General features: G+C 41.2%; 1 protein-coding gene across 2 annotated transcripts; it reads left to right on the top strand.

Moving 5' to 3' along the window:
- Positions 1 to 1,247: 1,247 nt before the first annotated feature.
- Positions 1,248 to 23,249, top strand: nipsnap3a (nipsnap homolog 3A (C. elegans)). 2 transcript variants are annotated; one of them, XM_043715579.1, is made up of 8 exons: positions 1,248 to 1,555; positions 1,786 to 1,884; positions 11,804 to 12,011; positions 12,756 to 12,914; positions 16,148 to 16,297; positions 16,462 to 16,506; positions 20,188 to 20,274; positions 22,995 to 23,249. In XM_043715579.1, exons 1-8 carry the CDS (start codon positions 1,472 to 1,474, stop codon positions 23,069 to 23,071), a joined length of 909 nt encoding a protein of 302 aa, XP_043571514.1. In that variant the 5' UTR covers positions 1,248 to 1,471; the 3' UTR covers positions 23,072 to 23,249. The 2 variants fall into 2 exon arrangements, with proteins under 2 accessions (XP_043571514.1, XP_043571523.1); XM_043715588.1 differs by lacking the exon at positions 16,462 to 16,506 and having other exon boundaries at positions 1,251 to 1,555.
- The last annotated feature ends 432 nt before the right edge of the window (positions 23,250 to 23,681 follow it).

Here is a 23,681-nt window from a genome sequence, read left to right as displayed (position 1 = left end):
ATTAGTTTACATTTACCTCTAACTAATGCACCTAACCTACACATCCCTGAACACTATGGGCAATTTAGAATGGTCATTTTACCTAAAATACACATCTTTGGAGTGTGGGAGGAAACCTACGCAGACACGGGGAGAATGTGCAAACTCCACAGTCACCCGAGGCTGGAATCAAACCCGGGGCCTGGTGCTGTGAGGCAGCAGTGCTAACCATTGAGCCACTGTACCATCATATATAAAGTAAAAAGTGTGACCTTAAGGTGCTAGAAAAGTAGGGTGCAAGTTAGTAGAGTAAGTAGAGCGAAGAGTCCTGAGGGAGGTGGGTGTTAAGGTTCTGGATGGACAGGGGTGAAGGTGGCAGTGGGTTGGATGCCAGATGGGTGAAGGGTTGTCAGGTATGGAAGGAAGGAAGTAGCATGCCCAGTGGCAGGATGAAGCAGTGTTTGGTGCAAAGCATGGGAAGGGGAAGCATGACCAGTGGTGGTACAGGGTGGAAGTTTGTAGTTGAAGGGTCAGATATAGAACAGGGCTAGGATGTTGCATGCCCAATAGCAGGTAAAGGCAATCAGCTGCAGTTAGGGGAAAAAGGAGATTGGATGTGGAATTGCTCAATGGAATCTTCAAGTTCCCAAATATTCCCTTTGAGTGTGCCACAATGCAGTTTTGTATGCCCAATAGCAGGTAAAGGCAATCAGCTGCAGTTAGGGAAAAAGGAGATTGGATGTGGAATTGCTCAATGGAATCTTCAAGTTCCCAAATATTCCCTTTGAGTGTGCCACAATGGAGTTTTGTGAGGTTCCCACCTCCCCTCCCATCTATACTAGAATAACAACTGTCTGGCCAGTGGAAAATTCGGGCAGAGCATTTGGTGCCCCAGACATGGTCGGTGGGGGAGGGGGGAGATGAATAAAAGATGTTTATCTCACAACAAGTAGGAATACTAACTGTATTTCTCCTCGACAATTTTTGTGCTCTGTTAAGTGTTTGCAACAATCTGTGCATTTGGATTTCCACAGCACCAGTTGTATTATTTAATATTTCACTTCTAGAGACACTGCAGAGAAATGATAAAACTAAATGCAAATCTTCTCAGGAATTTCATTCTTTTTTCTAGCGTTAAATTCCCCCGCACTACGAAACTCACGCTCACAAACAAAAAGTGCACGTCCGACTGTAACATGTAAAGGAACTGTAATCCACAAGAGGGTGCAATGATGTGCATTTGGTATCCTGAACTCGTGCGGCTACCGTACGAGGTTGGGGTGGGCTACATGAACTGTGTTTTGACCTGGTCAGTGCCTGGCTGTTTGCTTGGAACGTACACTGGAAGTCGCCGAGTTCCACCGAATTGTCTTGACGTTCGAACCCATTGTTGCAACGTTCCAAAATATTGTCTTGACGTTCGAACCCATTGTTGCAACGTTCCAACATATTGTCGTAACGTTCCAGCTCCTGTTGTCCGTGTACCACTGTCATGTACAATCTAAGGAATATACTGAGCAGAATCTATGCGGCAGCTCCAAAATCTCTCTCCTACCCTAGTAACCTAGGACAGCAGGTAAGAAAAACGGAACAGCTGAAACAAGGGGAAGGGGTCGAGTCCTGGTTATTTTGAAATCTTTTGACTTCGAGACTTAACCTTACTTAAAAGAATATTTTGCGACTAATTTCGACTTGTGTTTTCGGAATTTTGTGTAATATTGGCATGCTTTTCCGAGACAGACCCAACGGCTTTCTTTAAAAATGGGCTTGTTGATTTGTGAAATTGACGTTGAGAATTATTTGTAGGCTCGGGAAAAGTTACTCCAAGTGGCATGCAGTGAAGCACGTCAGCAATGGTGCTGGAGCAGTGGAACCGGACCAGCCCCACTGGAATGTAAGCCCTTGGTAAGGGAGAGTGTTGGAAGAATACCTTGCACATAAAAGACTCAACCGTCAGGACCAGTGAGTGAGATCAGTTGATCAAAGCTTATAAGGCAAACTGGCAGTTCAGTTGCAGATGGTATCTGTTAAAATAAGATATCAGATATTTTTGATGATTTTTAATATGACCAAGATATTGAAATAATTTAAAGTTTTGGACCTGGAAAGTTCAGTGCGTCAGCTTTAAAGGAAAGTGGTAATTTGAATTGAGGAAGTATAACAATTGAGCAAATTAAAGTAAATATCTGTATAATTAAACGAAATAATTTTTAAAAAACTGCAGATGCCTGAAATCCGAATCAAAATTAGAAATTGCTGGGAAAACTCAGCTGGTCTGGCAGCATTTATGGAGAGAGAGTTCATGTTTTGGGTCTGGTGACCCTTCAGAAGAAGAATCGTCAAAATGCTTTCTCTCCACAGATGCTGCCAGACCTGAGTTTTTCCAGCAAATTCTGATTTTGTTTAAAACTTGTAAGATTTCTTACTTTTATTTTGCCTATTTTTTTTCTAATCAACTTGTTCAGAAATTTTATTACATACCTCTGGGACTGGTGGTACTGAACTGGGCCTCCTGATCCAGGAGTACTGATGTTACCAGAAGTACTTGATAACCAGTGAACGAGAAGGTGGTGGTGCAGTAGTTATGACACTGGACTAATCCAGAACCCAGGCTAATCATCTGGCAGTGTAGGTTCAAATCCCACCATGGCGGCTGATGGACATTATATTTGATCAATAGAATGTGCCAACAAACTCTCAGTAATGATGGCCATAAATACTATCACTTGCTGTAATTTAGGCAGGGAAATCTCTCTTCTTTATCTGGGTCTGGATTCACACAATGTGTTTGACTCTTAATTGTTCTCTGAAGTGTACTACCAGCTATTTAATTCAGGGAGATTCTGTTCTTTTTTATTTGTTCCATTGAAGCTAGGTGCTGCTCACTAAACCAGCATCTGATGCTCTGGAAAAGGTGGTAGCAAATTGTCTTCTTGAACTGCTGTAGACCTCTGGGTGTAGGGACACTCAATCAATGTTTAGATTAGATTAGATTCCCTACAGTATGGGAACAGGCCCTTTGGCCCAACAATTCCACACTGTTCCTCCGAAGAGCAACCCACCCAGATCCATTCCCCTACATTCACCCCTGACTAATGCACCTAACACTACGGACTAAACATTGACCCAGCGACAATGTTGCTCTGTTGATGTATATGTTGTTCCACAAATCTGGCAGACACCAGTTTCTGTACAATGGTAGATGCTTTATTCTCGGACAACTGGTGAGAGATTCTCAATGTCCCCAAAAGTTGTTGTGCATCTACTTGTGGTGACACTTCTCCACGAATCTCAGATGTACACACAAAGGCAGTTTTTTTTATAGGAATAAAACAAAAGGTCTATAAGTCACATGGTTGATTGCATTACATTGTTTAAGATGAGCAATTATAATTTTACAAGGCCTGGTGAATGTTGGTGTCCTGTGATAACGAGTGAATGGATTACAGGGACTGATTATCGTGTTCTTCGTGATCATGTGTTGATGGGAAGAAATTAAAACAGAAGGGTTTTGCCTGTTCTCAATGGGGGATTCACATACCTATCCTAATACGGAAGGAAAGCAAGATAATGGGAGCAGGAAGCACTTTAAAGGGTTGTGGCCAAGGCTGTCAGTCTTGTCTGAGGAGGACAAACACCTTTGCCTGAGGCTGCAAAGGAATCCACAGAGACGGGTCCAGTGCATTCCTTCTCTAAGATCCAGTCAGCTTCCTCCCTACTGAGAGGTTGTGTCTATTCAGTAAGAGGACAGACATGCAAATGATACTGTAGTGAGTCTCTTTGGTTGTGGAATGTTTAACCCTTGACTCCCCTGTATGCCTTGAAAGATAAGTTAAACATGGAACTGATCCCTTTGGGGCTTTCTAACTCCCTCAGCCCTTGTCCATTTACATAGATATCCAATTTTGATAACCTGCGGTCACAGGTTTAGAAGGTGCTGTTGGAGGAACTTGGTGAGTTACTGCAGTACATCTTGAAGGTGTATATAATCTTTAATCATTGCATTGTCCTTGGGTGAGGCTGTGCCCTTGCTCAGGATCAATAGAGACTGCTGGGTGCGAGGCATTTGGTAACTTTACCTTCTACTGGTTCTGAAGACATGTAGCTAAATTTGCAGGTAACACAAAGATAAGTGAGAAAGCATGTTGTGAAGAGGATGTGTTGAAGGAGCAGATTTCCGTGGATAGGTTGAGTGAGTAAGCAAAGGTCTGGCAGATGGAGTATAATGTGGAAAAAGTTTTCATTTGACAGGAGGAATTGTATTCTGATAGACACTTGTGATGCCAGGGCATACAAGGTCATGGGCCATGTGCTAGAGAATGGGATAAGGATGGTTAGGCTGTTGCTTTGGATTGGTGCAGAGTTGGTGCACCAAAGGGCCTTTTTCTGTGCTATAGATCTTTATGACTCTAAACATTCTTCTAGTGACACAGCAATATATGGTGTAATGACCAGTTTGGGTGGGGGGTGGGGGTGGGGGGGGGGGTGTATATCAGCTACTATGTTTTGAAGTTTTTAAGTTCTTTACCCATGTGTTTATACCTTTGTCCAGTTAAACTGTAGTGATCTGTTATTACCAGCAGCAATATACAACCCATTTCAAAGTTTGCTTGAGTGAAAGCAATTTATTATCTGCTAATGTTGAGAAAAATGACCAAGAGGCAACATGAAGTGCAAAGCCTCTAAAATCACATGGGCCTTCATGGTCAAGTACATGCTCGCACTTGCACATACAATGTTAAAAATGAATGGAGTCCAGTATGAAAGGAGATTTCTTTTAGAATCCTTAGGGTATCCTTAAGTCTTAAGGTTTTAACCTGAGACCATGATTGGTAAGTTGGTTTCTCGTACCATTGGCAGTAGTGAAAATTGCAATTATTTTTGAGGTTTTTTTGTATCCTGATTTTTTTTTTTCCTATCACAATTTTTTTCTGGTTGCTTTTCCTTCCTGAGACAGAGAGAATGCCCAGCCCATGTTCACTACTGTAACCTTAGTTTCATTCCTGCCTGCCAAACGCAACTCCGTGAAGTACAAGTTTAAATGTCGGTTCCATCTCCCAACATCGAAAATTTTCTAACTGTTATGAATCCAAATACGATGTGAATGCCATTTCACATTTCTTCAGTGGGTCTATTGTTTTCATTTCCTTGGGGAATATGTTAATTTCTGCTTGGCTGTCTTTTGCTTTATTATATTAAGGACATCTGGCCAACCTGCGGTGTTTTGGTCCATTTATTTAAAATAAACTGTTTTAGCCTGTATTTTATAACATGACATCAGCACTGTGCTTAACATTGAAGCTTCTTTGTCCAGGGTCCTATCATGTGATCTAGTACAACGCTATTCTCATTTAGATAATTGCAATTAACCCTTTACTTCCCTGAGTCTCTAACACTTTATTGACCTCTTCCTGCCTCCTGGTTGGAGGCACTTTATCCCAGTTCCCCTCCCAAACATAAGCCTTTAGCTGACAGAAATAAGTGCTGCAGTGATTTCAATCTCTCCGATTTTGTTCTCAACTCTGTTTTCCAAGTTTTCACTTGATCTCTATAATTTTTTTCCAAACTTGGCTCTACTCCTCCTCCTAGCAAAGGAAGCAGCATTTGTAGTAGCTTTCTTTCATGACAATTGTTATCATGCCAACTGATGTTACTGCTGGACATGTCCGATTGCAAAATGATATCTGGCTTGATTGTGCTCATTTTGTTAATGTGGCCTTTCATTGATACGCAAGCGCATATTTAACAATAAAATAGGAGATTGTTATACAAGGGAAAAATAAAATAAATAATTCCATAGAACACAGTTTAAAAGATTTCAACTGCTGACAGAACAAAATTCCCATCTGTTTTCCAACACCATCACTTTACAATTAATCAAAGTCCAGAGAAATTATCTTTCCCTATCAAATCTGTTGTTTGAGTAAACTGGTTATTTTCAGCTTTGGACCTGTGAGCTGCAAAGCCTTTTCTCTTCACCACTTGCACAACTGAGAGCTTAGACTTCCTCAGTCCTTTAATAACCTGTCAAGTTCTGACCAAGCACTCCTGGTCTGGAATTTGCACAAACAACACTCTTTGCGCTTTCCCAACCACTAATTAGATGTGCTTACACTTCAGTGACCCATAAACTGGCAATCTGTCATTTCCCACATGGCCTTGAATACAGTCATCTTATTTCCTCAGTTCCTCTTATTTGGCCAGTTGCGTGGACTTTGGTGAAATGTTAGTGAATTCTTTAACGATATCAAAGGTTCTGACTACATGGTGATCCCAAATTAATTTCTTTTAGGGATCCATACTTCTAACTTTCAGCTGATCAAGGTAAATAATTTATGAACAAACATACACTCTCGTCCTCATCTTTCAGCACATCTGTCGAATTTCACTTTTTCAATAAATGGATTTCTTCCAAAGGCTATCAAAAACTTTCATAATGTCTTAATTTGTCGCAAAGTTAAAAATCACACAACCCCAGGTTATAGTCCAACAAGTTTATTTGGAAGTACTAGCTCTTGGAGTGCTGTACCTTCATCAGGTAGCTGTGGAGCAGGATCATAAGACACAGAACTTATAGCAAAAGATCACAGTGTCATATAACTGAAACGTGATATTGAACAAACCTAGATCGCTGTTAAGTCTTTCATCTTTTAGAATGGGTAGCAGATTTTGGCTCATTAATATGTAAATCCCAGAACTACTTTTCTCAAGTTAACTTAAGGTTTTATTTAAAAAAAACATCTCAGCTCAGACGATGTATTAAAGGTGTGATGTTAGAGTCTGTCTGTATCCCAATCTTGAATCAGACTGGTTCTGTTTCCAAAGTAGGAATTTATAAGATGTTACATGGATTGACTGCCTGCAGATTTTACTCAAAAAGTGCACAATAGAATGTATCTGCAAATACAATTCTGCAAATGCACATTGTCACAGTTTTGTTGGGGACCTACATCAGTAATATGTCATCGGCACTACATAGCTTCATGAATAACAGTGACCCGTTCCTTGTGGAGTTATTCTGCTAATCTTGAAGCAGTTTTGTGTCTGGTAACCTTTCACTTTCACTGCTTGACTTCAGCCCTTTCACAAGTTCAAATCACTCTGATATGGTTAATGACTTTTCTTTTCCCCCCCAAGGTTTCTCTTGTCATTTCACATGCTCGTCGGCATCTTATTTGCTTTTTTTTAGTCGCTGGCCATCTTCCTTTCTCTGGGCTTGTTCTGTATCAACCTTATTGCCTTTGTTAACCTTCTACATTTTAGCAGTGGAGGATAGGGAGCAAATTCTTACCTTATCAGCAACACTCACATCTCATCAAAGAAAGAAGGACATGTGGTTGTTCCAGTAATGCAAAACAATAACGAATTTATTCAAGGACCCAAAAATGACAACAAATCATGTTTTGTGGAAGGAACTGTTAATATTCAGTCTTTGCTCACCAGAAACCCCTCGAATCTACAAATGTGGTTAAATCCATGCTCTTACTTTGGGTTTTATTCCAATTAGTTTAGTTCTCCAGACCTGCTTGTGGCTCTTTGATTAAAAATCTTTTGGAAGCCCAAAATCACTAACAACCACATTGCCTTTGTTGGCTATCCCCTAATTTATTGGAAAAACGCAACTAAATTAATTAAAAGCTATTTGATGTTTTAGCAAATCTCTTAATTAATTTACAGTTCTCTCAGTGACTCTTAGGGTTTCCCTGTTTATCACCACAGATGCATCTTTTCTGATTTTCATGGCTTAATCAATTTTAAGTACAGCCAGCCATTCTAACAGCACTTTTTTTTTAATCAATTCTTTAGCTTGTTAAGATTCTCAACTTCTACTTATCTCATAACATTTCGGCATTATCTCCCTCCCTAAATAATAATTTAGCACCATAGCCATGCCTTCTGTTTCTGTCTGTTGATCTTTTTGGCCCCTGATCAGCCCAACCCATTTACCATTTACATGATAATAGAATACTTTGATAGCTATCCCTTTGCCTGATTACCTTTTCAAATTTTCGAGGAGAAAGTGAGGTCTGCAGATGCTGGAGATCAAAGTTAAAACTTTATTGCTGGAACAGCACAGCAGGTCAGGCAGCATCCAGGGAACAGGAGATTCGACGTTTCGGGCACAGGCACAGGAATGAAGAAGGGCCTGTGCCCGAAACGTCGAATCTCCTGTTCCCTGGATGCTGCCTGACCTGCTGTGCTGTTCCAGCAATAAAGTTTCAACTACCTTTTCAAATTTCCAGACAAAGACCCAGGTTCAACCGCTTGACATACAATAGCATTATGTGTACAATCACTAAATTCCCCACTATCAACATTGTGGCGTTACCATTGACCAGAAATATGGTCTAACCATAGAAACACTATGGTTACAAGTGCTGGTCAAAGACTAGGTTATTGAGGTGCCCTTTGACTCTCCAAACCATTTCCTCTATATAGAAAACACAAGCCAGAAGTGTGATGGAATACTTTACACTTATTTGGATGGGTCCAGCTTCAACACTTGAAGCTCACCTCCATCTAGGAGAAAGGTTGCTTGATTAACGCCCCAACTATCATCCTCAACATTTTCTCCCTCTGCACTGATGTATCATGTCTATAATGTGTACCATTTACAAGGCGCAGTGCAGCGACGCAACCTTGGACAGTGCTTTTAGTACCTGTCACGCCTTAGCATCTAAAAGGACAAGTATAGTAGATGCATGGGACCATCACTATGTGCAAGTTCCCATCAAGCCACACACCACCCGGACTAGGAAATACATCAGCATTCCTTCACTGACACTAAGGTGAAATCCTAGAATTCCCTGTTACAGCACTGTGCATCTTGACCACAGGAACAGCAGCAGTTTTAGAAATGGAGCATATTTTTGAAGATTCATGTGTTCAATCGGCTCAACCTGTCAGACTGCCACATGCTTCCGTTTAATATAACGCAAGGGTGTTAGAAGCATAATATCTTGGATCAATTAGGAAATTGATTAAAACTTGCAATCTGAATGCTAAGCCAGCAATGCCAGTGAAAGGTCTTAAGATTCCTTTCTAATAAAAATACACTAGGTAAAAACAATGACTGCAGATGCTGGAAACCAGAGTCTAGATTAGAGTGGTGCTGGAAAAGCACAGCAGTTCAGGCAGCATCCGAGGAATAGTAATAAAAATACAATTTTATGTTTAGATGTATTGAAATTGGGATGGAGATGAAATAGTATTTCTAAACAACTTGAATGTGTGAAGGTAGTATGGTTTTAAGAGGGATATTTTGTTCTGCCTTTTTCTTTGAAGCCAGGTTTTAAGCCACAGGTGCCAAGTTGTCTCTTTGATGCCAATAAAATAAGCTTACAAAGTAGCTTGTGAGGCCTTGGTTTTTATTTATGAAGTTAGCCAGGGACCCAGGTTTGATTCTATCCTCAGGCAACTCTGTGGAGTTGCACATTCTCCCTGTGTCTGCATGGGATTCCTCACGCAATCCAAAGATATGCGGGTTAGGTAAATTGGCTATAATAAGTTGCCCATATTATTCTGGGATATGTAGGTTAGATGCATTAGTCAGAGGTAAAATGTAGGATACGGGAATGGGTCTGGGTGAGTTACTCTTCGGGGGGTCGGTGTGAACTTGTTGGACCGAAGGGCCTATTTCCACACTGTAGGTATTCTGATTTCTATGAATGGGTGGAGTCAGATTCCCACAGAAACAGGATTTTAGTTTAGCTTTCAGCCTGTTGGGGTTTTGAAGTTGGTTGTAGAAGCTGCCGTACATCTCTCGGCTACAGCCAAAAGCTTGAGTCCTTTCTCTCTGGCAGAAGTTTCTCTTGGTGTTCTTTTCTCCTAGATTGGAGAAACATAATATGAGAGAATCTATTTTACTAAACTTGCCTTTGCCAAAGGTGTGTTTATTGTTTGTTACTATATTGGAGCAGTAGCTGTTTAGTTTTTAAATAATCTATTCTTCTGTCAAGTTTTCCAATAGAATTAAAGTTTGTTTGTATTTTGTTTTGTTTGTATTTTAACTGGGTGTAAGAGTAAAGTTTATTTTGCTTAAAGCCAAGTGGTGAGACCAATTGAAGTACATCTGGAACACAGCACCTTATACTTGCCTTTAAATAAGATAAAAGTTAGGGTCCAGGTGATGTCCTTCATATATTTGAATGGGATTTAGTCTGGTCCATAACAAATATCAGGGCTGTGATTGAATAGTCGTTGTTAATTGTTCAGATTGAATCTCAAACTTTAGTGTTTCACTGCCATTGCCTTTTTGATAAGATGCACATTAAATCAGTAGTGTAAACTGATTTGATTGACAAATAAATATGAAATTGGGCCGTGGAGGGGGTCGTTATGGCCGATTGCCTGTACCTCTTCCGCGGGTATGTCAGAGCCCAGGTGTCCCTGGAGAAGGAGCATGCGGTGTCCACCAACACTCAAGACTTTCAGGGAGAGGTGGGCACTGCAGGGTGTGGAGTGCATTATTTTGCCCTCCAACTCTATTTTGATTTAATCCCTGCCCTCCCCTTCACTGTTTGATCACACAGCATTGCCCTTTGGTGTGAAGGGCACTGCTTGTCACTGGCCACTTGGGTGTTTCCTTTCTTCCTGGTGGTGGGAATTGAATAAAGATTTGTACACCTGTTGTTTTTCACTGTGTCTCACACCTGCACACGCACAACATGGGTGCTGGGGTAAATATAAGCACTACCGCCTGACTGCGGTGGTGTGGGGGTTTAGAAAAAAAAACACGAGATGTACAATCTCTTCAGTTTAGGGACTGACTCTGTGCTGGCTGGGCCACAGTCAGTGTGTTATTGCGGTTGTTGGTTTCTGCTTTTTTTAAGGGGAAACAAAAAAAAATGTAATCACCTTCAATACATGTGAGTAACATCTGCTTGTATAAGCTGTTAAGAATAAAATATAACTTCTGTGAAGCTGCACACAAGTGATATAAAGTTTTTTTTTAATTAACTCATGGAATGTGGACTTCACTGGCTGGCCAGTATTTATTCCCTGTCCTTAGTTGCCCTTGAGAAAGTGGTGGTGAGCTGCCTGTTTGAACTGCTGCAGACCTTGTGCTGTACGTAGACCCACAATGTCATTAGGAAGAGAATTCCAGGATTTTGACCCAGCAATGGCGAAGGGACAGCAATATATTTCCAAGTCAGGATGGTATCTGACTTGAAGGGTGGTGGTGTTCCCATGTATCTGCTGTCCTTGTTCTTCTAAGTAGAAGTGGTCGAGGGATTGGAAGGTGCTCTCTGTGGATCTTGGGTGAAATTCTACAGTGCATCGTGTAGATAGTACACATTGCTGCTACTGAGCATTAGTGGTGGAGGGAATGGATGTTTGTAGATGTAGTGCCAATCAAGTGTGCTGCTTTATCTTGGTGTCAAGCTTTTTTAAATAGAGGAAGTTGGGTATTGTGAAGCTGAATTAACTAGACACCCCTTCAGAGCACTACAGTGGAGTGTGGGTGTATTAGAGATATCATGATGTAAGTCGGCTGTATTTGTATTACAGAGTTCACCATGAGTGTTGCTTCATATAGATGAAAGGCACATTTCCTGCTCTACTGGGCATTAGTGAACTGGATGAGTTTTTGTGACAATTGATGATGGTTTCACAAGCAATTCCAGATTTGATTTATTGAGTTTATTTCCACCAGCTGTCATGGTTTGTCTGGGTCTCTGGAGAATTAATCTGGTGACATTACCACTGTACCACCATCTTCAGTGTTAATGGACACGAAGCTGATGTGACATGAAGGTCTGTTGTTGAAAATAAAACGGGATATTTCCATGCAAATGTCAATATTCCATTCTCTCACTTCCAGAGATCTATAGGCACTTCCACAGGAGGCAATCAGCTCAATGGCACTTTTTATGAATTCCGCAATTACATCATACAACCTGGGAAGGTGGCTGACTTTATGAAGCTTACAAATGATTTTATCCACCTACGTACAGCCCATTCTGAACTAGTCGGGTACTGGTCTGTGGAAATTGGGTGTCTGAATGAAGTCTTTCATATTTGGAAATATGGTAAGAAAAGAATACCAAAGAGATTTTTATTCAAATAGTCTGTTTTAATCTTTACTCGGAAGGAGAAATTGCCATAAGGGATCAATGGCAGAATGTATATTGTATCGGAGCACTGAAGGAAATAGGCATGCGTGTGTTTCCCAGCCTTCCACTCTGCTGACTTCTTATCCTGAAGGGTGGTAATAGGGAACTCTGACTTGCTTGTCTTCTCCATGGGCATGTCAGAGGGACTTTTAACACCTTGTCTGAAAAGCAGCTCTGCTGGACTGTGAACTACAGTGCTACCTTGGTGCCTTCCCTCCAGTGTCAGTCTTGTTTTTGTGCTGAATCCCTGGTATAGGACTTCACCTCCAGAGCCCTGTTATTCAGTGGCCAGTGTGCTACCCACTGGCTAACGCTGAAACAGAATTGGTGCAACTGGCTTGAGGGGCTGAGTGGCTTGATCTTGTTCTTACCTTCAAAATCAAATAGTAAGTAGTTTGGAAATACACTGCAATGCCTTTTTCCAGAGTCATAAGTGATATTTTTAGGAGCTATACCACCATTTATGTGGAGCTGCAAACTAGGAGCTGTGAGGATGAGCTTGTGTGTAAATGTTGCAGTTTGTTTCGACCATTTATGGTTGTCATATTTAATGTGATTATTTGTAATATTCATTGTACAGGTCCCTCCACTTGCAGTGTCTAAAGCTTGTACTATTAGCACATACGAATGATGGACTATTTCAGATCATCTTTTCCTTAGGCAGTTACAAGGAACGGTCAGCAGTACGAGAAGCCCTGGCAACCAATAAAGACTGGCAACAAAATTATATCTCAAAAATGCTGCCGATGCTGCTTAATCAAACCAATGAGATTGTCTACATGGTGCCCTGGGCGGAGTTGGGCGAAGCACCGAAAAAAGGCAAGCATGTTCACCCATCTGTGCTGTTTCACATTCAAGGCTGAAGATTGACACCCAACAATTTAACCGGTTCAACCAGACTCCTTGGGTCTCAAGCCTTTTTTTTGTAAAATGTCAACAGTCAATGAGGCATTGAGCAATTAAGGCTGTGTGTTTGTGTAGTCAGTTACCGGTGTGTAAAGGTTGGAAGTGTAGTGACATGAAATGTCTAACTTGCGGTTTTGAGTCCCAAATTGACCTAGTGATCAATTTTATTTTGTGCTAACCAGGTTGAATGGATTTAAGGTGCTGTAAGCACTGATTTTCTAGACAAACCATGCAATATATTCTGTGTATTATATGTTTATTGGTTTAATGAGATTTCCAGGAATTACAAGTACCATTGTTATCCAAATGTAATACAGCAGCCCTTTACTAGAAGTTGTGGTTGTAATCCTGAAAATCATAACCTTAAATGAAACAGCTAAAATATTCATAGGCTCCCACAGGATTAAATGCTAAAATCAGATTTGGATTTATTTGGACATATCCCGTTCAGAAAAAAATGCAAGGCATAGGTTGAAATAGTATACCAGACATTTGTGGCACTGTGCATTCCCAGTTTAAACAATTTGCAAAATGAAATACATCACTAAATATGAAAGAAATGCAAATACAATGTCAGTGCAATGCTCTTTGATTCAGTAAATCACCATCTAGTGCAAAAGGTTGATCAGTGCAGGCAACAACTCCTTGCAGCAACCAATCTCTACCACTAGATGCTGCCCAGGTTTTCTATGCAAGTTCAGAATGGAAGCCAGGAACAAGATGAGGAGAGTCACAGATGTACAGCATGGAAACAGACCCTTCGGTCCAATTTGTTCATGCCATCCCTAACCTAATCTAGTCCCATTTGCCAGCACTTGGCCCATAACCCCCTCAAACCCATTCTATTCATATACCCATCCAGATGCCTTTAAGTGTTGTAATTGTACCAGCCTCCACTACTTCCTTTGGCAGCTCATTCCATATACACATCACTCTCTGTGTGAAAGAGATGCTGCCCTTCAGTTATGGACTCTTTCTACCCCCCTGCTTCTTCACTATCCTATCTACCTGATACTCCACTTTCAAGGAGCAATGAACCTGCACTCCACGGTCTTTTTGTTCAGCAACACTCCCAGGACATAATCATTAAGTGTATAAGTCCTGCACTGATTTGCCTTTCCAAAATACAGCATCTCACTTTCATCTAAATTAAACTCCATCTGCCATTCCTCTGCCCACTGACCATTGATCAAGATCTCATTGTAATCTGAGGTAACTTTCTTCTCTGTCCACTACACCTCCAATTTTGGTGTCATCTATAAACTTACTAACTATACCTCCTATGTTCACATCCAAATCATTTATATAAATGACGAAAAGCAGTGGACCCAGCACTGATCCTTCTGGCACACCATTGGCCTCCTGTCTGAAAAGCAACCTTCCATCACCACCCTCTGTCCTCTGTAGGCAAATGGTTAGTTCTCCTTGTATTCCATGTGATCTAACCTTGCTAACCAGTCCACCATGAGGAACCTTTGTTGAATGCCTTACTGAAGTCCACATTGATCACATCCAACACTCTGTCCATATCAATCCTCTTTGTTACTTCTTCAAAAAACTCAATCAAGTTCAATAGTCATGACTTCCTGTGCAGAAAGCCATGTTGACTATCCTTAATCAGACCTTGCTTTTCCAAATGCATGTAAATCCTATCCCGCAAGATTCCCTCCAATAACTTGCCCACTACTGATATCAGGCTCATCGGTCTGTAGTTCCCTGACTTTTCCTTACCACCTTGCTTAAATAGTGGTAGCTTCCGGCACCTCACCTGTGACTATCGATGATACAAATATCTCAGTAAGGGGCCCAACAATCACTTCCCTAGCTTACCACAGAGCTCTGGGGTACACCTGATCAGGTCCTGGGGATTTTTACATCTTCTATGCGTTTAAGAAATCCAGCATCACCGCCTCTGTAATATGGACACTTTTCAAGATGTCACCATCTATTTCCCCCCCATTCTGTATCTTCCATGTCCTTCTCCACAGTAAACACTGATACAAAATACTCCGTTAACATCTTTGCCATCTCCTGCAGTTCCGCACCTGTGCTGCCTTGTTGATCCTAATCCCTCCCTAGTTACCCTTTTGTCCTCAATGTATTCATAAAATCCCTTTTAGATTTTCCTCAACCCTATTTGCCAAAACTATCTCATGTCCCCGTTTTGCCCTGCTGATTTCCCTCTTGGGGGTAGGGGGCGTGTTTTGCCAGTGGTGACTTTCCCATGTATCTGCTGCCCTTGTCCTTGTAGATAGTAGTCATTGTTTTGGAAGATGCTATCGGAGGAGCCTTGATGAATTATTCTAGTGCATACCTTGGATAGCGCATATTGCTGCCACAGTGGTGAAGGGTATGAATACTGAATAGGGTGCCAGTCAAGTAGGCTGCTTTGTGCTGGATGACATCGAGCTGCAAGTGTTGATTGAACTGCGCTCATTGAGGCAAGTGGAAAATATTCCATCACAGACTTGACTTGAGTGTTGTAGGTGGTGGGCAGGCATTTGGGGGTTAAACTCTGGCCACAGAATTCCATGCCTTGGACTTGCTGGTTCAGTCACAGTATGTAAATATCTGGTCGAGTTAAGTTACTGGTCAATGATCACCCCCAAGTTATTGATAAGGGAGGGATTCAGTGGTGGCAATGTCATTGAACATCAAGCGATAATTAGATTCTGTCTTATTGGAGATGTTCACTGTGTGGCTCTTGTCTGGTATGGAATCCCAGCTATCAAACTCTCTTACTAACATCTATATAATACAACTGTGTTTCGATAGATGAGATTTTATTTGATGAAATGAACTCTTGACACTTCTATTTGGTGTACATCATTCTGGTTTGCTTGGATTTTGAAATAAAATTCTAGAAAGGAATCCATGGGTCAATGTTCATATTGTGGAAATCTCCAGAAATATTCCAACTTTAGCTTAAATAGCATCTTGTAAAAGTTCAGCATTATCTTGATTAGATACTTAATTGTCTGGATACAAAACCATGGACCCCTTTGGTGCATGTTTTACATAGTTATCTGTAGAAAGGAGCACATTGTTCTGGTGTTTTGTCTCTGTACTGTAAAATTCTCTGTAATACATTGTTTGCAATTATTCAGTGTTTCCCTTTCTCTTTCAATGTATCTAACTCCAAATAGGTGTATATGAGTTGGTCAGTTACCAGATGATACCAGGTGGGCCTGTTGTATGGGGGAAAGCCTTCCAGAAAGCAGTCAGCGCGCACAACAATGTGGGTTATTGCACACTAATTGGGGTATTCCACAGTGAATTTGGCCACCTCAACAAAGGTAAGACCTGTGTTTTAAGCTGAAGACTATTCACAGTGGAGTAATCCTGCATAATTATTCATTTGAGAGTGATTTATTCCATATTCTCATGTGTATTCCCAAAAATTAGATCCATCATTTCTGTCATTTGTACTTTCTGTAATACTCAATATTTTCAATTTGAGATTTCACAGAAACCAAGATTCATCAGTCAGACCTGACTTGCACGGGTAAGGCAATGAGATGACTGTGAGTACAAAATTGCTCAATGTTTAACATTGTGCTGCACTTTTAATACTCGGAGAGCAAGTTCAGGCTGTGAAGTTGTTCAACGGCAATTTCAATCATCCCTTTGGTGCAGCAAAACATTGACTAAACATGGTTTAGAGAGGGAAAGGGATTTAGAAGAAAGATGCATGAGAAGAGAGGTTTTTGAGCAGGCTTTTATGAGTGGGCGAAGAGAAGTGCTGAGATCTTTAGAGCGGGTGCTTAGAGGCTTTGCCACCAGTGGAATTTTAATGTTTATAAAATAACTTCTATTGAGGTAGAAAGGCACTGGATTTAACATACTGCAGTTAAACAAATCTTTATCCCTCGGGGCCATCTATCTTTCGGGATTTTGGAATTTTTCGGATAAAGGCTTAAATGACATGTTCATAGTAAAATAAGGAAAAAAAAACTGAACAGCAGACCTACCCTTGATTACTACGAGCACTGAGACAGAATTGATGCCTGCCAGTGCTGGGCCACGCCGCCATGTCACGTCTGAGTGACGTGGGTCAAGTGGGTGTGGAGTTAATTGTTTACATGCCGAACAACCTCGTTAACGAGAAAGAAACTTCAAAAAAACATTTCAGATTTTGGAGCTTTTCAGATTTCGGATAAAGGAATGTCTACCTGTACTAGAGCTAATTGCCCATGGTGTTAAAGTAACACAAATCGAGCAGCTTCAAGGATCCTGGGGCCTCTCTTTCCTGTTTCAACATCAGAATAGAGCCAGGACTGAGTTCCTTGTGGGTGATTTTCTAGTGCTATTCGGAAGGGGTTAAAGTAATTCAGCAGGGGTGCGGGTAGCACAAGACCATATTCAAATGTAATATCCGGGTGCGCAAAATATTTGGAGAGATAGAGAGTACTAGAACAGAGAATAGTAAACTAATAGAGTCTGAGTAAGGGAGAAAGTAATGACATTTAAATTGGGATCACATTGCATGCATGGGGTGTTTTTTCGACACATTGTTATTTGGGGTTATGATGTGGTGATATGGGACGTCTGACTCGCGGGAAACCAAGTCAGAATGTTAAATATTCCTGATTACAATATGTTCTGATAAAACAGGATAGGAAGAAAAGGAGGGGATTGTCATTTTTGGTGAAGAAGATCATTGCAGTACTGGAGAAAGAGCATGATTCAAAGAGTTCAAGGACAAAATTCATGCAGCTGAAGAATAAAAAGGGTGCAGTTACATTGCTTGGTGTGATATAAATTCTTCAGCTAGTAGGAAGGAGATAGAGGAGCAAATCTGCATGACAGAGTAATTATAGTGGGGGACTTCAATAACCTGTATGCCAATAAGATATTGCTAGTGTAAGGGGCAATGAGAGACAAGCATTCCCAGACAGAGTCCAGGGCAATTTCATAGAGGATTGTGTTCAGTCCAACAAAAGGAACATTGGAAAATAAGTGAGCTAGGTGAACTGAGCACAAAATTGGCAGAGTAATGGTTAATTTTTCAGACTGGAAGAAGGTTTGCAATGGAATATTTTGGGACCAGTGTTGTATCCTTGCTTTTCGTTATCTATAAGAATGACCTAGATTGTGATGTACAGGGGAATATTTTAATGTGTGCTGATTTTACAAGATTTGGGAGAATTGTAAACTAGAGAGAACCTTGTATTCTTTCATGTCTTAGAGTCATTCAGAATGGGTGGATAAGTGGCACATGAAGTTCAGTGTGGGGAAACCTCTGAGGTGACACTTGTTTTTCGATACCAAGAAAATAGGGAGAGAGCGAAAGATATATAAAATATCAGGAACTATTCTAAAGAATGTGCAGGAGCAAAAGATCTGGGAGTAAATGTGCACAAGTCATTAAATCTGTTAGGCCAGGTAGAGGGAGCTGTTAACAAAACATACAGTATTTTAGGTGTCATCAAAAGAGCATAAAGTACAAGAACAGAAGGGTTATGATGAACTTGTATAGGAGACTGGTTAGGCCTCACCTGGAGTATTGTGTGTAATTGTTTATATCACTGAAAGTGCAGAACAGGATAATGAGAAATTTCAGTTATGAAGATGTATTAGAGAAGTTGACAATCTTTTCCTAGAAAGGAAATTTGTTGCAAGTTCACAAACTCTTGAGGATCTGGACAGAGAAGGTGGGGATGAACTGTTCCTGCTTCTAAAAGGATTGAGAACCAGACGGTGCCATTTTAAAGTCTTTTGCAAAAGAAGCAAATGTGAAGTCAGAAAACTTTATACACATAGCAGGTGGGTTGGGTTTGGTGTGCACACTGAGTGGAAGTGTGGTGGAAGTAGGTTCAATCAAGACATTCAGAAGGATATTAGATGATTGGTCAATTTTAACTAATGCGCAGGACTGCGGCAGGAGGTGGGCACTAAGAATGCTCAGAGCTTGTACACGCACACTGGGCTGAGTGGCGTCCTTTGTGCATTGAAACAGTTCTGATTGTCTGACCAGACTCTGGGCCCAGTTCCATGCAGGCACTCCAGTATCCAAACAAGATGTGCATCACAATGAGCACAGAAGTAGCCATGTTTAGGAAGCATTGTGTGTTCTGTCAACGAGCGCTACCTGAAGAAGCTGATTAGAAAATGTTGATTTTGCTTTAGACTACTCCTTACATTCGATGGCAAAGGAACTTGAGTGCCACCAGATTTTGTGCAATCGAAAGACAGATTTGATTAATAATGTTATGACTCACTGGTGTAGTGCACTGTAAGTAGAGTCCTGGTGTTCCCGGAGTCATACCAAACGTTAGATTTTACAAAGGCCACTCTGAACCGTACTCCAATTTACCTGACTTTCATACCCAGGTTGATTGACAGCACAGGCAACAATTCTGCACTGAATAAGAATTATTATTTATTACAACTAATGAAGCAATAAGCTATTGGTGTATAACACTGCAAGCTAAAACTCTAATCTCCTCATAAGCTCCGAGTTACGCCAATGCAGATAAACAAGTACAGAAAATAGATTACTGGTGGAATTGGAAAAAGGTGTGAACTCGGTTCAGTGGTTTCTGCTTTCTGATTCTGATGTTGAGATGATCATCTTCAACTAGCTAGACCCTTGGTGTTCAGTTGTCTTTCTCTGAATGCCTCTACTGGTTTATAAGAGGCACAGAGTGGATGGTTCACTTGTAAATTGTCTCTGATTTATCAATTCAAAGGTCACAATTTATAGTAATGGCTGCAGGAAAGGTAACTGGTTTGCTTCAAGTTTAAATTGAGCTTTCCTACTGCAGAGATCAAGCAGCTTTTGCTGAGGAGAACAACAGCACGTAATTCAATGTCTTTCTCACTGTGTCTCTGTACCTTGTTTCCGACTCAAACCTGCTCAGCTGAGAGCCACACAGCTTCATTTGTAAAAAAAAAATTCCTTGGCTTCTGATGTCTGCCCCTTCAGCCATCTGAATCAGCCACTAAAACAGAATTCCTGGTAGCTGTTGCATTCCTGACTGTGAAGTTATGCAGCCATTCTGGTAAATCCCTGCTTTTAAAGACAACAGTAAAAAGGATACAGCTCATACAATAGCTTCTATTGAATAAACATTTGAGCACTTCCCATAATCCTTCAGAACCCAACATCACCCCCTCTTCAGTGCTAGTACTTCTTCACCCTCCCAGTCAGCAATTGCTCTAATTTTCCGCTGTTCGTTCACAGTCCATTCCCTTTGGTGGCATGAGGATGGGGATCAACGAGCATCTGGAAGACGCAGAGCGCATGAAGATGTCAGAGTGGTGGCAGCAGGTAAGGTCGTCTTGTGAGAATATAGGAATAGATTGCTGGTTGTTTGAATTGCATGGCTTTAAAGTTGTGCTTTTATGTGGTGGCTTCTCATGGTGTGGAATGCTTCTGGTAGTTTTGATGTTTTTAAAATTAATGCATGGGGTGTTCATGTTGCTGGCTGGGTTAGCATTTATTGCCCATCCTCTAATTGCCCTGTGAAAGTGGTGAGTTGCATTCATGATCCACTGCAGTGCATTTGATGTACATACACCCATAGTGATGTTTAGGATGGAGTTCCAGGATTTGGACCCAGCAAGACTAAAGGAACAGCAATATATTTCCAAGTCACGATGGTGAGTGTATTGGAAGTGAGCTTGCAGATGTCGGTACTCCCATATTTCTTCAGGAGGGAATTGGTCATGGGTTTAGAAGATACATTCTAAGGAGCCTTGGTGAATTTCCCTAGTGCATCTTATCATAGTAGATATTGCAGTTACTAAGCATCAGTGGTGGATGGAGTGGATGTTTGTCCATCTGTTTCCAATAAATTGAGCTGCTTTGGGCTAATTGGTTTCAGGCTTCTTGAGTGGTGTTGGAGCTACACCCATCCAGGAAAGCGGGGAGTGTTCCATCACACTCCTAACTTGGAACTGGGCGTTGTAGGTGGTGGATAGGCTTTGAGAATCGAGAGTGTGGTACTGGAAAAGCGCAGCAGGTCAGGCAGTATCTAAGGAGTTGGCAAATTGACGTTTCGGGCAGAAGCCCTTCATCAAGAATCATAAGCCCTGATGAAGGGCTTATGCCCGAAACATCGATTTTCCGAATCCTTGGATGCAGCCTGACCTGCTGTGCTTTTCCAGTACCACACTCTCGACTCTGATCTCCAGCATCGGCAGTCCTCACTTTCTCCCGGATATGCTTTCATAGTCAGGAAGTGAGTTATTTGCTGTCGGATTACTAGCCTCTGACCTGCCTTTGTAGCTGCTTAATTTATATTGCTAGTCCACTCAAGTTTCTGGTCAGTGGTAACCACCAGGAGGTTGATAGAGGAGACTCTTCTAGGAGATCGCTAAAGCCATCTAGTATGGTGTGAATGTCACTCGCCACTTGTCAGATCAAGTCCATATCTTGTTCATATCTTTGGATGTGGACTCCCTCAAGGGTTGAGAAGTTGTGATTTTTGCTAAATGTTTCACAGTTAACAGTGAACATCCCCACTTCTGGCCCAATGAAGGAAAGCCATTGATGAAGCAGTTGAAGGTGGTTGAACCACAAAAACTATCCTGATGAACTCCGATGATATTCTGGAGTCGAGATGACTGACTTTCAACAACCATAACTCCTTTGTGTGGTATGATTCCAACCTGTGGGGAGTTTCCCCCGATTCGTATTGACTCCAGCTTTGCTATCTTTCCTTGATGTCTCACTCTGTCAAATGATATCAAGAGCAGTGTCACTAATCTCCCTTCTGGAATTCACCTCTTTTGACCCTGTTTGAACCAAACTCTGTCATCTGGGTGGCCCTGGCCGAATCCAAACTGAGCATCAATGAGTGATTGTCCTCTTCCCTGGTATGGATCTATACAGCCTACGTAGTCTGGGGTGGTCGAGGAAAACCACTGGATATTCTAATAAAAAGAGACTCTCATCTTAAACAAGATGGTGTAAAATGCACAAGTTCTGTTGGTATGGTGGATGTTGTACAGAGTGAGAGAGACTTGAGGGAAGAAACGATGGATTCTCCAAAGCATTGTGGTGGAAGGCTGCATTATCAGATCAGCTACATAAGAAATTTGGGCTTTCCACTTGCGCCCACTGTTTTCAACCCCAAATCCTCTTACCAGGTGAACCAGCACTTTATATATCCTCCTTTCAATCTAGTCTGTTGTATTTTCTGAGCACAATGGGGTGAAGTCTACACTGGGGAGACTCAGTTGCAGACTGGGAACACACTTTGCAGAACCTCGCCACCACCTGTTTCCCCCCGCCCAGGCCTGTCATTCTAATTTACCCCTCAGCACTAGCACCAACATTTTTGTCCTTGCCCTGTTGCACTGCCCCAGTGAAGCTCAAGATAAGTTTGAAGAACAACACCTCAGCATGCTGTGTGGGAATTGGTTGTGGCTTTTAAATGCTAGTTAGTGTGAAATAAAGGTGGGGCTCAGTGCACATGTGCTACCACTGACATCTTTGTGCCCAGTATGTGGTAACATCAGCACTTCACATGCAGCCACACCCTGAAGCCTGTTTCATCCAGCTGACATCATCAGTTCCAACTGTGCCTGTGTGAAGGCCAGTTTGGAGTAAACACTTTGTTATTAAATTCTGTGTAATATGTGTCTTGTGAGCTCTTAATACTAAGTTTCTATACAGAATTTCTTAAATGTTTGGATTCCTGGTGCAAACACTTCTTGCCATGTGGACTGCAAATATCTTTGTTACACCTCATATAGATACAGTTGCCACTATTTTACATACTTCTGGAACTGGCAGGCCTCTTGAATCAGAGGTACAATTGTCTCTCTAAATTAGTAGTGAAAGCCAGAAAAGTAGGTGCATTTAGAAATGTGTAAAACTTTTTTTGCTATCTCCTGATTTAATAATTGTTTCAGTGCATGCATTTTAATGGTATCTGCTTGACAGACTATGCACATCATATTGGACCAGTGTTGTAACATTCAGTGATAATTTTGAAATGATACAGAATGCTATTGCACTTTTGTTTTGTTTTTGCTTTACAGTGAGGGATAGTGCCTCATACCTGGTGTCACAGACTAACAAGCTTCTACTTCCAACTTCATTTTCACCTCTGAAATGATTCCACAGACTGAAACACTGATGGTTGTGCTTTCTTTCCTTTGAATGGCACCTGTGATACAAGTAATCCCTTTGAAATCAAGCCGTGTTGGGTTGTGATAGTGGTCACTGGCCAGAGCTAGTTTTATTTTGTACTCTTTAATGGCTGAACTGCTTGGAATAAAACATATAACTTTAAATCTGTTGTCTGATGTTAAATGTTTGAATTTATTGCAACATTTGTATACTTTTATCCTCTGTTTCCATTTCTCATGAGTTTAATTACTTAATACAGCAATATACAGTCAGTCAGTGTGTTTGAGGTGGTAGTGACATTTGAGTGTTTCCAGGCTCCTGTCCAAAATCGCAGCGTGGTCACCGAAGAAAATTATTCCTCCAGCACAATGTAATAAGTGGATAGTAGTTTTTTTAACACACACTTTGTGTGCAATGAGTCAGTGTTTAAAACATTGGTGTTTCCAGGCCTGATTGATGAATAAATCACCTAATCACTCACTCCTGGTCACCACCTAGCATTGTGTTACTTCGCACCCTTCCGTAAGTAAATTGTACAACATAAAATGTTTTGAAAATTGTTCTCTTTAAGGCTTAAGATTACTTCATAAATAGTG

This window comes from Chiloscyllium plagiosum, chromosome 2, assembly GCF_004010195.1.
Source record: "Chiloscyllium plagiosum isolate BGI_BamShark_2017 chromosome 2, ASM401019v2, whole genome shotgun sequence".
Taxonomy (NCBI): Eukaryota; Metazoa; Chordata; class Chondrichthyes; order Orectolobiformes; family Hemiscylliidae; genus Chiloscyllium; species Chiloscyllium plagiosum.
The sequence above is the reverse complement of the archived record's forward strand: the minus strand, read 5'-3'. Positions and strand labels throughout refer to the sequence as shown.